This window comes from Aspergillus mulundensis (assembly GCF_003369625.1).
Source record: "Aspergillus mulundensis strain DSM 5745 chromosome Unknown scaffold_3, whole genome shotgun sequence".
NCBI lineage: Eukaryota > Fungi > Ascomycota > Eurotiomycetes > Eurotiales > Aspergillaceae > Aspergillus > Aspergillus mulundensis.
The window spans coordinates 2811026-2825934 of NW_020797891.1; the positions used below are offsets into that span (position 1 = coordinate 2811026).

General features: G+C 51.8%; 6 protein-coding genes across 6 annotated transcripts; 3 read left to right on the plus strand and 3 right to left on the minus strand.

The window, feature by feature from the left end:
- Positions 1 to 278: 278 nt before the first annotated feature.
- Positions 279 to 1525, plus strand: DSM5745_04335 (glycoside hydrolase family 88/105 protein; the record flags this gene model as incomplete). Its single annotated transcript, XM_026746351.1, has 3 exons — positions 279 to 897; positions 952 to 1382; positions 1439 to 1525. 3 exons carry the CDS (start codon positions 279 to 281, stop codon positions 1523 to 1525), a joined length of 1137 nt encoding a protein of 378 aa, XP_026605347.1.
- Positions 1526 to 1744: 219 nt separating this feature from the next.
- On the minus strand, positions 1745 to 2263 carry DSM5745_04336 (uncharacterized protein; the record flags this gene model as incomplete). Its single annotated transcript, XM_026746352.1, has 1 exon — positions 1745 to 2263. The coding sequence occupies one exon, from the start codon at positions 2261 to 2263 to the stop codon at positions 1745 to 1747; it is 519 nt and encodes a 172-aa protein (XP_026605348.1).
- A 1133-nt stretch (positions 2264 to 3396) lies between these two features.
- Positions 3397 to 7569, plus strand: DSM5745_04337 (uncharacterized protein; the record flags this gene model as incomplete). Its single annotated transcript, XM_026746353.1, has 6 exons — positions 3397 to 3822; positions 3889 to 4323; positions 4372 to 4465; positions 4522 to 5226; positions 5280 to 6556; positions 6616 to 7569. 6 exons carry the CDS (start codon positions 3397 to 3399, stop codon positions 7567 to 7569), a joined length of 3891 nt encoding a protein of 1296 aa, XP_026605349.1.
- A 663-nt stretch (positions 7570 to 8232) lies between these two features.
- Positions 8233 to 8661, minus strand: DSM5745_04338 (uncharacterized protein; the record flags this gene model as incomplete). The annotated part of the gene is made up of 1 exon (XM_026746354.1): positions 8233 to 8661. The coding sequence occupies one exon, from the start codon at positions 8659 to 8661 to the stop codon at positions 8233 to 8235; it is 429 nt and encodes a 142-aa protein (XP_026605350.1).
- Positions 8662 to 10748: 2087 nt separating this feature from the next.
- DSM5745_04339 (uncharacterized protein) lies at positions 10749 to 11270 on the minus strand (the record flags this gene model as incomplete). Its single annotated transcript, XM_026746355.1, has 1 exon — positions 10749 to 11270. One exon carries the CDS (start codon positions 11268 to 11270, stop codon positions 10749 to 10751), a length of 522 nt encoding a protein of 173 aa, XP_026605351.1.
- A 1467-nt stretch (positions 11271 to 12737) lies between these two features.
- Positions 12738 to 13259, plus strand: DSM5745_04340 (uncharacterized protein; the record flags this gene model as incomplete). Its single annotated transcript, XM_026746356.1, has 1 exon — positions 12738 to 13259. One exon carries the CDS (start codon positions 12738 to 12740, stop codon positions 13257 to 13259), a length of 522 nt encoding a protein of 173 aa, XP_026605352.1.
- Between the last annotated feature and the right edge of the window lie 1650 nt (positions 13260 to 14909).

The window sequence follows — 14909 nt, forward strand, 5'->3', positions numbered from 1 at the left end:
GCTTTTGTACATGGCGTGATACATCGGACCCAGACGGGCTGCAGATATGTCATTCCCCGCTATTATACAATTATGAATCATGACCACTTTACTCCATAATCTCCGTGAAGAAGATCTGCCAAGCTGTGTGAAGGACTGAATTTCTCCGGTGCGGAGAAGCGCTGTAATTTCTCCGTCTGCAGGGGTCTGCGATCGACAGCTCCTTCAGGCACACTCCAACAAATTATAAAAAGGCCCAGCCCGCCGAGTGTGCTTAACATCCAACCCAAGCACACAAAATGCGTGGATTGTCCATTGCCAAGTCGGCCCTCCTCCTGGCCACCGCGGCCAAGGCTGCCAACTACACAGAATGGCTGGCCCAATCGTTCTTCAGCAAAGGCGTCACCTATTCCCGGAACTACGCCTACGCCGTCCTCTACACGGGCGTCGAATACGCCTACAACAAAACCGGCGACCCAGCCTACTTCGACTACATCAAGACGCAAATCGACGGCGTGGTCAACGACGACGGCACGCTCGTCCAACCCATCACATCGACCCTCTCGCTCGACGACATCCGCATCGGCCGCAACCTCCTCTGGCTGTGGACCGAGACCGGCGACGAGAAGTACAAGATTGCGGCCGAGGGACTCCGCAAGCAGCTTGACTTCACGCCGCGCAATGCAGACGGCGGGTTCTGGCACCGCCGCCCGACGTACCCGAACCAGATGTGGCTGGACGGGCTGTACATGGCGTCGAACTTCTACGCGCAGTGGACGGCCTGGTTCCAGCCGCATAATACGACCGCGTGGGACGACATCATCCTGCAGTATGATCTCATTGAAGCGCATACCCGCGACAACGAGACCGGCCTGCTCTTCCACGGGTACGATGCCAGCGGCGTCGCTGTCTGGGCTGGTAAGCTCCCCTCCCGCCTGTTTGAGGTTAGCACTAACATCCCATCCTGCCTAGACCCCATCACTGGCGCCGCCCCGCACGTCTGGAGCCGCGCAGTAGGCTGGTACTTCGTCTCCCTCCTCGAGTTGCTCGAGTACTTCCCCAAGTCGCATCCGGGCTACAAGCGCACCGTCTCGCGCTACCAGAGCCTCGCCCGCGCCATCAAGAAAAGCCAGGACTCGTCCGGCGGGTGGTGGCTGATCCAGGACCCGCCATATCCCAGCGATCCCCGCAACTACATCGAGAGCAGCGCCAGCGCGATGTTCACGTACGCTTTGCTCCGCGGGATCAGGCAGGGGTTCATCCCGGCTAGGGAGTACAGGGGTGTTGCGTTGGATGGGTACAGCCTTCTTCGGGACGAGTTCGTCTCGCGGAATGCGAACGGCACGCTGAATTGGGAGGGGACGGTGCAGGTGGGGAGTTTGAGCGGGAATGGGTCGTTTGAGGTACGTTCTTTTTCGTTTTGGGTTGTGGAGTGGATTGGGCTGACTTGTTTACACAGTATTATGTTTCTGTGCCGGTTGTGCAGAATGATTATAAGGGTGCTGGGCCTTTTATCTACGCGAGTTACGAGATGGAGGCGTACTGAGAGGACGATGGATTTGATGAAGCCTGACGTAGATATCTATGCAGCCAAGGGACGTATTACTGTATAGTTCTGCCTTTTTGAATGGGTCATGAGATGACAAGACATAGTTAGCAACGAAGGCTGCACCATATTAGCTCACCAATTGTTGTACCCTGTAGACGGATGCAGAGAGAACAACTACAGTCTCGGTACCCAAGCGAGCACTCGATCATGGCGACGTCAGAAACAACAGAACAAACGAGCGGACCAACCGCGGCTGCGCCGTGTACCGTCCAGGATCCCATCAGACTCGGTCTCGAATTCGGTGATGTTAGTAGCTGCGCCAGAGGAGGTAGGCGTACCGGAAGGAGAGGCCGAAACGGAGGCAGAAGGGCCTGATATAATAAGCTTCGCTTTCACAGGAGTAATAGACACAGCAGTAGCTGTAGCAGTAGGTGTAGCAGTGGCTGTGATGGTAGTAGTAGATGCTGAACCGCCCAGGGTAACAAGCTTCGGAGTAACAGGTGTCAGAGTCATGGCAGTCGCAGTAGCGATCTCGATTGCAGTGGCAGCGGTATCAGCAGAGGATTCAGACCTGGTCTCGTCGTCGCCAGTGGCTTTGATGTTCATCTCTCCGTTTCCAAAGGCATCCTGTTCCTGATCCTGCCCGTTCTCGCCGTAGTAAGTCCATGCATTGACGATCGTCTTGCGATCCTCGCCGGTTAGGACGAGGGACTCGGCGGAGACCTTGCGGGACATTTTCGCTGCTTGAGAGCTTTAGCGTACGTTTGGTTGGAGATGTTAGAGATGACCTCAGGGTTCTTGGGATGAGAGGAATAGCCTGTTTTAGTTTGGTTGGATCGGCTCCAGTCTGGGGGTGCGGACAATGCGGATTTATACTCTCCTACCGATGCATCCTCAAGCAAGTAGACAGGGGCCGGTGAATAAGGCTGTGACAAAGAACTCTTCTATCTTCTTGTTTCAGGGTGAATGGGCCATGCGACATTCACAAAGGGGCTTGGGGCTCTGTCTGTCTCAGGGTATAAAGGTCTTTCACTTCACCCGTGTGCCTTGTGTGTACCTTGTTCAGCGTCCATTAAAAGGCATGACCCGCCTTTGCTCAGGCACTAATCATAGATTGAGCTTTCAAGACTATAATCCCCTTCCCTGCCTTATCGACCTCTTCACCCACGAGACTGCGGCAGGTTCAACCTTGGAAACATAAAATGACTTCGATTCCGCTGTGGACCGTTGCGCTTCTGCTGCCACCACTCCTGATCCTAGCACTTGTTCTAGTGCTCATACCTTTGTCGCCGCTGCTTCTATCTTTGATCCTTGCGAAGATACTTCTCGAAATGTAGGTTTGGTACTTCTGCTGCGCTGGCCCCTCACCTGCCGCCACGCCGCAGATTTACTTCCTAGAGCCTCTAAAGACAGTGGCTTAGTTGTGGACAGGGCAGACAATTTCGCTTATCTAGCAGGTTTAATATGATATATGTGCTTGCCCAGTATTTTCCTACTCAGTAATATACATCGTTGAGTGCATAGAGTTGGGCGTAGTTAGGGTTGAATCGGGCCGTGCCCTACCTAGCCCTGGTAAGTCCGGCTACCTGAGCAATGCATATGGACCAGTACTACCATAGTATAGCTAACATTATAGAATGAAACGGTGGTTGGCCCTTTCCCCAGATGTACTCTAACTCATCTTACAGGCTTCAGCTACGTGGAATCTACCAGACTCCCACCCTAGCGCTTTTGCCCAAGGCAAACGGACGTGCAAACAGGCGTTCTCCTGCCATCTCGCCTCTGCGAAGCAATTTCCGCACTTCCAAACCCTCAACTTTCAATGCCTATCTTCTCACTGAACCAATTACGGAAACAGCAACTAAACGATGAGTGCGTTCCACAAGGTCTGGAAGAAAGTTGACCGTCGGACGGACGACACCCAGCATGAGGCCAACACGAATCCCCCCGCCATCGTGCCTCCCCGCCAACCATCAATCAGCCAGTTATTCCCTAACAACCTGTTCAACGGCATGAGAACCCTGTATGAGCCAACCGACGCCAATATCGAGATTATCTTCCTGCACGGGTTGACTGGGCGCTCCGACCAAACGTTTCTCCATAAACTCACCGGAACATATTGGCCTGTGCATTTACTGGCGCAAGACCTCCCCAAAGCCAGAATCTCCGCTTTTGGCTACGATGCAGATGTTGTCAACATGTGGAATCCAGCGTCGCAGAACAACCTCCGCCACCATGCCACCAATTTGCTGAACGATCTAGCCCGGATCAGAAATCCCAACAGGCCCGGCCGCGTAAGTCCTCGCGTCAAGTTAGCACCGTTGAGCGCGACACTCTTACAAGCATTTCTTTCCTTCTAGTTCCCGGAAAAGATCCTTTTCGTGGCCCATAGCCTAGGCGGGCTTATCACCAAGAGAGCACTGGCCCTTTCGCAACACAGCCCGGTAGACTATCTACGGCAGATAGAGGAAGATACCTCCGGTATTCTATTTCTCGGGACGCCGCATCGCGGAGCCGACAGTGCGCGCTTCGCTCGAGCAGCGGCGAATATTGCCAAAATGTCGGGATGGCACGCAAACACTGATATCCTCGGCGTGCTAGAAAGACACTCGGAGGTCCTTGAAAGTGTGGGAGGCGATTTCATGGGCTGGGTGAATAACAAGCGTGGCAGGATCCAGCTGGCATGCTTCTACGAAGAGCTTCCAGTTGGGATGCCCGTGAATGCAAGGGTTGTTGAACCGGAATCGGCGAAGATTGCCGGATGGCTCGAACAGTCAATCCACGCCAACCATATGGTAAGGGGCTCCCCGTCTTCTCTGGCAGGCCTTGCTGATATGCCGTAGGACATGGCTCGGTTTTCCGGGCCCGATGACGAGGGCTACCAGCGTGTGGCTGATGTTCTCATCAGATGGGCACCGACCCCGGGCAACAGGGCTGGTAAGTCCATCATAATGCTTCTTGAGTCACCATGAGCTGAGTGATGTGAAGGGTAGACAGTATCGATTCTCCTTGCGTTAGACACGATGTTAAAAATGCACTGGTGGCCTGCTGTAACAAGCTAGGCCTTCGATTCGATGATCTTCTCAATGTTCCCAAGGACAAGAATCCCCCCTTCTTTCCAATCGACGAGGAGCCATTGGAATGGTTCATCAGTAGTCTAGAGTTCCAGGTTTGGCAGAGAGAAGATGGTCCCGCTTTACTCTGGCTCCATGGGCTTCCAAGCTCCGGGAAGACAGTAATCATGTCTTATGTTTTGGCGCGTCTTCCACGCTATCTTGGACATAAAAATAATTTTGACTCTGCTGCAGCATTCTGCAATTGTTATTATTCCGAGGAGCTGGTGGTCGCATCACTTGTCCTGCAACTGGCGGAGACCAGGAATGACGCTCAAGGTATCATGGCAACCGCGAAGCCCATGCCGCCATCGCCCACCCAGACGGACCTTGTTCAGTATCTATGGAGCCTGTTAACATGCATGATCACAGAAGCCCCGCTCCGTGAAACGATTCTCTTACTTGACGGCATCGACCACCTCAAACCCGATGTCCGAGCATCCTTTCTCCAGAACTTCCGAAGGCTTGAACGGCAGGCTCACTCCAGCGCTACAATCCGGGTCCTGTGCACTTCGAAGCCATATCCGGACCTCCAAGAGGCGCTGTCTCACTATGTGAGCATAGATCGAGAAAGGGAAAGAATGGGTAAGAAGGGAAATTGGAACATATGAGTAGACTCTCGCTAACAACGTCAATAGACTGCCTCAAAACGCTCTTCTTCCAGGAATGGAACGCGCGAGAGACCCGCATAGAAGCACCTGTGGAAGGGGGCAGTTGGCTGCCGGGCCACAAGAACTATCTGGGGTGGAAGGAGAGCCCGCGGTCTGATCTTTTGTGGATTGAGGGCAAGCCAGGAAGTGGGAAATCCACCCTAGCAAAGAAGATTGCTCGCAGGCTCCAGAACGAGCGCAACCTGTCCCGTTCAATCCCCAGCGATGCCTCAACCGTTCTAGATAACGGACGGGACTATCCGCCTGAAAACAGGCACCTCATTGCTGATTTCTACTACAGCTTCCGCGGAGGAATCCCTGAGACCAGCCACGAGCTCATGCTGCGTTCCATTGTTTATCAACTCTGGAGCCAGGACGAGAGGCTTTACGTGCTTCTTCGAGACCTCTATCGGGAACTGAAGGAGCAGCGAGGTGGCACCACAGGAAACGGATCAATCTGGCGTTATGACGATCTGAAGTCGGCTTTACGTTGCCTGCATCAGATTTGGGTCCCTCTTGAGGTCTTCATTATCGTGGATGGAATGGACGAATCTGGCAGTATGCAGCGCGACGATTTACTCCGGTTTCTGTACGCACTCTCCAGCGAGACAACCAAGTGTACCTTCAAGATACTGGTCGCCAGCAGGCCCGAGCCTGATATCAATACCGAATTGATGCGATGCCGCCACATCGTTCTGCAAGATGAGAACATGGGGGATGTTCGAGAGATAGTTGATCAGAAAATCAAAGCAATCAAGGACCTATGCATGGCCGGCGGAAGTGACAATGATCTATCACTATCCAGACAAGATCGATTCCAGGATGGACTTTCCATGATCGGAGAGTACATCATTGACAACTCGCAAGGGATCATTCTTTGGGTCTCGCTGGTCCTAAAGGACTTGGTTAGAGACGTCAACAAAGGGGCATTCACCGTGGCGTCTCTTGACAAACGAGTACGCCGGCTTCCGAAAGAGCTCGGTGGACCAAACGGCCTCTACCGAGAGATTATAGATTCCCTGGTGAGACACATCGAAGAAGCATCCCAAGACGACCAAGACCGCGAAGAAGACTTACAACAAGGACGAAGAATTCTTGCCTGGGTGACCTTTCCCAAGCGACCTATTTCAATCCGTGAACTTGGGGGTGTCCTTGCAACGCCCCCTATGTTGGATGACACGGAACTGACAACCTATGACCTTGACAGAAACGTACCAATGCAACTGGAAAAGGGAGTCCTTTCATACTGTGGTAACCTTGTTGAAGTAAGCCTCTTCGACCCCCGGGCCTTTCCCTGTATGGTCAAGCACTTACAAAGGGCCAGGTACGACCAGTTGCGAATGGCAAGATTGTACAACTCGTACATCAAACTACCAGAGACTTCCTGATAAGTCACAGGGAGCTCGCGAGCCCGTACGACCTTAGCGCCTCTGATGGAGACCTTGAAATTGCAAGCACATGCTGCAACCACTTGCGGATTGCGTTTACTCCAGCAAGTCTCCAACCTGACCCAAAGGGGGACTACTCGCAGGTTGACCAAGTGATTGAGGGCCTGGTTAATTGCGAACTCCTTCCGTATGCGCTGTCGAATCTAAGTTCGCATCTGGATCATCTCGAACAGAGGGACGAGAAGATACGTCAGGACTTTGAACTGTTCCTGGCAAGAGTCCAGTCTACTCCCACCTCCTGGCCTGCACTCCTTCTCAAGCAGTGGATCGCGTCACTAGGCTGGCCGCAGCTGCCATCAGAGGAAGCGTGGAGAGCCTCTAGCAAAGCTTGTATCCAGTCAGCATTAGTCTGGTCCTCGCGTGCTGGTAGACCCCGAGCTGTGGAGTTGCTTATCGCTCTGCAAGCCGAGGTGAATGGCAGTGATCCGCATGGGACATTCGCCCTCCAGGCCGCCTCCGCTTCTGGAAGTACAGATGTTGTGCAGGTCCTGTTGAAGAATAATGCGAATGTCAACGTCCATGGTGGCGAATACGGCACGGCCCTCCACGCTGCCTCCGCCCAAGGCCATAAGGACATTGTAAAACTGCTGCTGAACAATGGCGCTGATGTTAATGCCCAGGGCGGAGATTACGGCAATGCTCTACAGGCAGCCTGCAGTCAAGGCCATGAGGAAATTGTAAAAGCACTGATAGAGCAGGGTGCAGACATGTATGCCAAAGGGGGAATGTACAGCAACGCTTTTCAGGCTTCGTCGGGCAATGAGGATATTGTACAGCTGCTCTTAATCCATGATGCCGAGACAGGCCGTCCAGACGGCAACGCCAGATGACAGGCGCAATGCGATCTCGATGAATGCATTTCCAGTTTTGATCTATCACCAGTTGCAGTCATGATTGTTTCTGCTTGTAGACTCAGGAATTAAACTGTATCTGCTTGTACCCGTGTGCATAATCCTCATTCCCGAGATTCTCCTGCTTGTTGGAAACCCTCCCAGCCGCTGCTCAACCTGTGTTGGGAACTGTCTCGCAACAGCGCCATTTAATCACGAAGATGATGTGCGCGAGGCCAAAGCGCCAATTGGAACTTGCCCGAGCACCTGCGAGACCAAGCAGTCAACCTGAACCTCGGTACCACTCACGTAAATTCTCAAGACTATTAGTCCTACCGGACAAAGTTCCTGGTTGCTGTATAGGAGACGTGACTCGAGCCAAGCTGATGCTGCATGCATACAGGGTTCATGGGATGGTGATGAGATGCATGGGACTGCGTCCGTCGACGTACGTACACATCGCATCACATTACTAACTAAAGAAAGAGATGGAATAGAAATCACTAGATCCGCTGCGAAAAGGGGGAACATAGAATGAATTGAATGGTACGATCATTAGCGAATGACATGGAGGAGAGACATACGTTCCGGTGAAGAGAAAGTGCCTAGCGTTCAAAACAAAAGAAAAGGGAGACCTGCCTGCGGAGTTTGGAGTACTGTCTCTCAGTGCTCCGAGGGCTTAGAAGTAGAAGAGTCTGTGACAGGGGCAGCAGAGGCAGCAGAGGCAGCAGGATGAGCAGGAGCAACATCCTTAACATCACCATCTGCCTCAGATGTAGTGTTAGCCTTCGCCTTCCTCCTTACCAACTCCACAACCTCATGAAACATCAGGTTGCTACCTCGATAATCGTTGTACTCGCCAGAGTCCGAATAGTCACCTGCCAGATTTGCCATGATTGGTCTTCCAAACAGCCAGATAATATACCAGTTGAACTCCTTGGCCTGGCGCAGAGCTTCTTCTCTGCTATAAGTGGGTGGCTTGATATATGTTGTCTTGTTAAGACAAGAGGCCGTTTGGCTGTTTTCCCACAGAGCAAAGAGAAGGTCCTCTTTGTTGAGGTCGCCAATGTAGCATGCTTTGGGGGAGGACATTTTGCAGGGACCTGGATGGTTAGCACGGTGTAGAAGGATAGAAATTGTGTGATGGGAGCTGAGTAGTAGTGAGATGCCTAGAGAAGAAACATAGGGTTATTTATACTGCGTGGTCTCTTCGAGGTAGGTACCAAGCAACTATCATTGTTAGTGTTTTGATTGTGAAACCCGTGTAATACGTCTGGTGAAATATGGAAAATGCCTTCGATACTCTGAGTCTGGTACCATATACTCGTTCCTCTTTGCTTGGAACTACAAAGACACATAAAGGGCCTTTTAGGCCATCAGCGAGCACTGGCTTCAAAGAAAAAGAGAATGGCGACATACATAAAGAGAGCAGGCATTTCTTAGTCCCAGATATAAAGAAGTCTGTGACAATGCATGGACTGTACAATGAAATCAACCGCCCACAGTCAGCAGGCTGCCTCGACTCCTCCAAAACATGCAATACACCCTTCTTGCTTTCGTTCCACGTCTTCAAAAGTGAAGTCAAAATCGCGATAGCAGAGATAGCAGCAATCCTTTCTTAAGTAAACTTTTTACTGCAAGCATGCAGATGTATTGGGAGTGACCGCAATGCTATTATCAGCGTCAAATGAAGCATCAAAAGCAGGAAAGGTCTAGGCAACAGAATTATAGTTGCAGATGTAGTGCCTGCATGGCTATCTAAAAAGGCTGCTGCAAAGTCACTAGGTATATTACAATCGGTATATAAGAAGAATGACGGCTATCACTGCAAAGTAGTTAGAGGATTGGGGATTTCCCTGCATGAGTATGCGTAAATAAATCAATAGCCGCAAAAACAGTAGATTACACTAAATATAGATAAGGGGGCCTTAGAGGCTAGAACTAAATGATTAAATTAAACAAGCAACGCGATTTTGCGCAGCCTTTGCACCTGCATTGGGCTTTAGGGCTCTGCTTCAGTATTACCTGCATATGTCGGTAAACAGAGACAACTAGAGGAAGAGGGAACTTACCATAAGGAGGCGGAGGATCAGAAGCAGACTCACCAGTTCCCGATGGAGCCGACCTGGATGCATCATAGGGTGGAGGAGCGGTATCCGGCGTGTCTTCTTGACGCTCCTGGTGAACCGCAGCTTCTGGAAACCAGACTCTCATCCCATCTACAACAGACGTGAACGCGCCTGTTTGTTATGTGCATCGTATCCCCGCGGATCCACCTCGTCGACGCTTAGATCTGCTCTGATCACCCTCTCTTGCACTGAGTGTGGAAAGCGCCACTGCAAGCACTCGGCTTCGGCCAGTGCCTCTTCCACATAGAACTGATCTGTCCGATTGCGAAGGGGGGTTTTCGATCTTTGCCACAGCATTTGCAGGAGCACAAGCTTATCAAGGCCTCTGATTTTGACGAGTCGTGGTTGAGTCAATGTGATGGAAGGTGAACAGCTCTCACAGGTGGTGGGAAAATAGCCGAGTAGGTTTGAATGCGACGGGGAGTAGGAGGTGTTCTGATACCTTCAAAAGCTGCTCGGGCGATTAAGTCAAGGCAGGAGTGGTGGACGCTGTATTTATGTTGCGCTGCATCTTTGGCTGGCAGGGCCAGGGCCGCCTTTGAATGGGAGAGTGACCAAGATTACAATAGAAACAGAATATGGGACTGTAAGATGAACTGTACTCATTTGAAGACCGGAAAGAGTAGCATATGCAACGACAGACAGGTCTGTTAAAAACGCCTTAATCAAATAGCACGCCCTAGCGTATCAAGGACAAGTACGCCAAGCATCCAAAACAACTATAGAAGAAAAGAAAAACAAGCTTCATACCCGTACAAACTGTTCAGGCGTTCAAGGTTCTGAGTTTGGCTGTTGGTACCTGTAGAAACAGGAGCTGGGTGAGGAAAGGGGAGGGGCAAGGGACGTACCATATGGTGGAGGAGCCTTAGAGCCAGACAGTCTAGAATCGGACGTGTTAGTAGCAGAAGCAACAGGAGTATTATAATTAGGGGCTGATTAGAATAGGGAAAAGTCTGGGTAGCAGAACCAGCAGGATTGGCAGCAGCCCTAGCCCTAACCTCTCCCCTTACTTCATCAATCACTTCATGGAACCAGAGGTCGGAACGAGAGTTATTGTATTCCCATGGGGAAACAAACTCCATATCTGCCTAAGCCTAGTCCTGATCGTCCTGCCTGCACCACCCAGACATGCCATTTGTCCCTTTCAGCTTGGCGGAGGGCTTCCTCTCTGTTAAACTGGACTCGAGGATGGAAGGGTATGGAGTTGAGCCACAGCGCATAGAGCAGGTCTCCTTTGTCGAGGTCGCCAATGTACCATTCAGGATCTGGAGGCATGTTCCTTCTGGGAATTCCAGTAGCTTGACCACTAGCCCTTAAATCCTCGACGATATCATGGAACTTGCGTGTACTATAATGGTTACATTCCACCTCTTCCGCATAGTCATTTGCCAGAATGCCTTGATCTTTCTCCCAGCAGTCCGTCCATGTCCCAATACTGTTGCTCAGCTTGACGTAGGGCTCCCACCTCGTTGTATGGCGTGTCACTGCCAAACAATGAAAGCGGCTTTGCGTGGTGGCAGAGAGCGCGGAGGAGAACGGGCTTCTCAATATCCCCAATGTAGTTGTCTCCATTGTCGCTGGTATTGCACATCATGCAGATGCCTTTGTTGTTCCTTTCTATGCAACTGCATTCAGGCTAGTACAAGGAACCTTTATCACCAGGGGCAGGTGACATAAGTTCCCTTGATGGACGCAGAAGGGCCAAAAAGGGTCTTTGCGATTACCAGTAAATTCTTTGCTAGGCGTGAACACAGGCGACAATAGCCCTTTATCTACCTATAATAAAGAGGCCTTTCACACTCGCACAGCAGACTCTGCCAGTTGAAAGGCACCCTCCATGGTTCTGTAGTCTCAAAGCACCAATTATTCGAGTGTTCACCCGGTTCGATGGTGTTTCACCTAGTTACATTTACCCTAAGCACATCGAGGCCACCTATGGACCCAGTGGCGGCCATTAGACACACCAAGCCTGGGCCTACCTACATGAAGCATCTAACGTCTACCAGTCATGAAGAATAAAGTATCGGTTAAGGACACTACTACGGTATTGATTCCAATGTACCATATCCTCTACAAGCGGAACAACTGGAGAAAGCATGTCGACCCATTACCTAAGAACAAGACAAATACAGATTCAAGCTCTAGGAAAAGCAGAACTGAGCCTCGTCCATGCTGGCGCTAACTACCCTGCCTTCTGCAGGCCCATTTCGCTGCCCTCGTTGGTATGCTGATCGTATCTCTAAGAATCAATATGGTCACCACAAATCTGCTTCGATTACCCTATGTTGTCAAGCGCGTAAAGTGCCACAAGACACTTGGCCTCCAGTTTTGCATTGCGTTAGCGTTTCCTGATGCTTAGCTACAGAGTTTGAACAAAACAGAGGGCGAGGAGTAGACCGGGCTTGGGGTGTCTCCTAAGACGATGTTGTAGACTGGTTGAGTACGGAATAACTTTGCCTCTTGACAGTGGAATGGGTCGGTCTTTGGTAAACCTGCATTCAGGCTAGTATAAAGGACTCCGGGTCTTTATCATCAGGGGCATGTGACATGAATGCTTTGAATTAAGCGGAAAAAGAACCTGAACAGGAATTCGGCTAGCCAAACATACTTGCTAAACTCGAGCGCTACATTGGCCTGGCCATTCCTTTCAAGCTTCTTCACCCCAGTGGGTGCTTTGTTTGGACTCAGAACACATGCCTGACAGCCAATACGGATGGCATTTCTTTATACAGGCAAGATGAAGGATCTTGTTATTGTACTCGGTCTAACAAAGATTCATTATCTTCTCCCGTTTCATACTTCAAGTCAAAGACGTCAGGTTAACGAGTTCTCTCGATGATTCATTGGCCTGCATTGCCACTTGATCTCCGAATGAACAGACTGTAAAGAGGGCGTCCTTCCACAAAGACTCCGCAGCACCCTATATATTCCACCAGTCCAGATACAGCCTCGCCCACCATCCCTACCCTACTCCGCTCTCATCACCATTCCCCCGTCCACGCAGCCATCCCATCTCTCCAAAACATCCCAACCACCAAAATGCCCACAACCACACCCATCACCCCGACGCCCGCCCCAAAAGTGTACATCGGCGACCTCAACAAACTCAACCTGCTGCACGCCCTCTGGCGCTGCTCCCACCCACTCCTCGACCACCCCGACCTCCCCACCCAGCCCGTCTTCAACAAAGAGCTCGCGCTGCGCGCAGCCAGGGAGACGGACTGGACCTTCACATACGTGCAGGGGAGGCTCATCCGCGCGGATCTCGCAGGAGCCGAGGCGGATCCGTCGGGGTACGATGCGTGGAATGGCCAGGGCAGCTTTAGGAGGATTGCGGTGGGCGTGAGTATGTTGGGTGCGGACTTTGAGGGCGGGCTTGCGCGGGCGGGCCTTGCGAGGGCTAGGCTTGTTGGGCCAGCATCTGGTCCTGGCTCTAAGGCTGCGGCTGAGGCTGCGGGTCCTGCGTTGAGGTTTCCTGGTGCTAACTCTGCTGCTAGCGTTGGAAATAAAAGAGGACAGAAAGGTGGGTTTCGGCGACGGGTTGCTCGGTTTTTCGCATGAGAGGCTTTGGCTGCTGAGTTGAGCCGGTGAGTACTCCGTATCGGAATGGATCTAGGGTTTGTGATCTCCTTCGGGTTACAGTTGTTTCCAGACGTTCATTACTACATATGCGAAAGCAGTGATATAAGAATCTTGTGGCGTTTGCTATAGTTATTGCAATATATTTTTTCAATCCGCGGTTTCTTTCTTAGATTGGATGGTTATCAACTACAATTGAATGTCAGAAGCAATCTGTTAACATTTGCCTAGGATACAAAAGGCTGACATGCATAATTAGTATCGTCGCATATTCGGAAGGCCCTGCAAGACACCTAACATCGCTCTTTGCGCAGGACAGACAGTAGATATTGAAGCTGATGAAAGATTGTAGCAGAACCTTTGGCTCTTTACGTGGACATGCTCCCATCCATCCATGCTCTCAAGCAGGCTCAGCAACAACATTGCTGAATAAAAGGATACGTCTGGGTTAGGGCAGGAAGCAGCGATTGGCCAGCAACTACCATAGGGAATTGCGCTGTTACACAGGGCCTGCAGCGTCTCACACAGTCACACATTGCCCGAATCGCAAGTCAACAAGCAAATTTGTTCATGCACGTCAGATCACATTTGCATGTCTCTGCTCTCTCCACCCAGGGGCTCGGGTCCCTGGCGCTTAGGTAGGTAATCTCAAGACCGCTTGCAGGCGAATCAACCCTCTGCCAAACGCCAATCTATCAGCCACGACTTCGACCGGGAAGCGAATCTTACATGCATCGATCCTGTTAATCCTGCGTTTGCCAGCCACCTTACGCCGTACGGAGTACTCCGTAGATGAACCTGATACTCCTATGATTTCAGCCCGCAATGTAGGGTACGGTCGCAACCGATTTGTCGTGAGCAGTGCGATCGCTCGCTCAGGCCGCTGCAGTCGCAGTCTAGGTCGTTGTAAAATGGTGCCAAATGTAATTAAATTTGGTGCTTCCTATTCAAACGGCAGCGAACTCGTTCATGGCGATGCTGATCTGCGCTGCGGTGGAGGCGTGGCTGTACGGAGTACGAGTACTGGGGCGGCGTTCTCGGAGGGGCTGGGTGTAGCCTCGTAGGCTTGGTCTGTATGTCGGGCAGATGACCCAGGACTGGAGGTCAGAGCGATGAAGATCTGGAATAGGTCAGTCTGGTGGAAGTGAGCAACCCTAACGACTGGAAGCTCGGCTCGGCGCCTGGCGCAGCAACAGAAACCATGGGAGGTTCATGGAGGCGGCTAGGTTAATGGAGGCTGGGAGGTCTCGGACTCAGGATTCATCGCCAGCAATCAGTCGGAGTCGCAGATTGCTGTCTCATGGGGACCCCAGTAAGCGCAATCAAACCGAGGACCAGGGCGTCACGCCTTAGGACCCCGGGATGAACCCAGGACCTCCCGGCACTGGCGGCATCAGCGCAGCCCTGATTGGACTCGGGATTCGGATGCACCGGAACCCAAGGCACGGCGTTACACTGCGATTGCAAATAGGGCTGGTGCATCCCCGGGCCGAGGGGGCTGGCTCCACTGAGGCCGACCGAGTGCGAGGAACCGACAGGGGCAGGGAGACAATCGAATAGCGGACGAACTCAGGCGAACAGTGAACCATGGACCATGAACCCAGGGGCTGGGCGAGGCAGGTGTTGCCGACT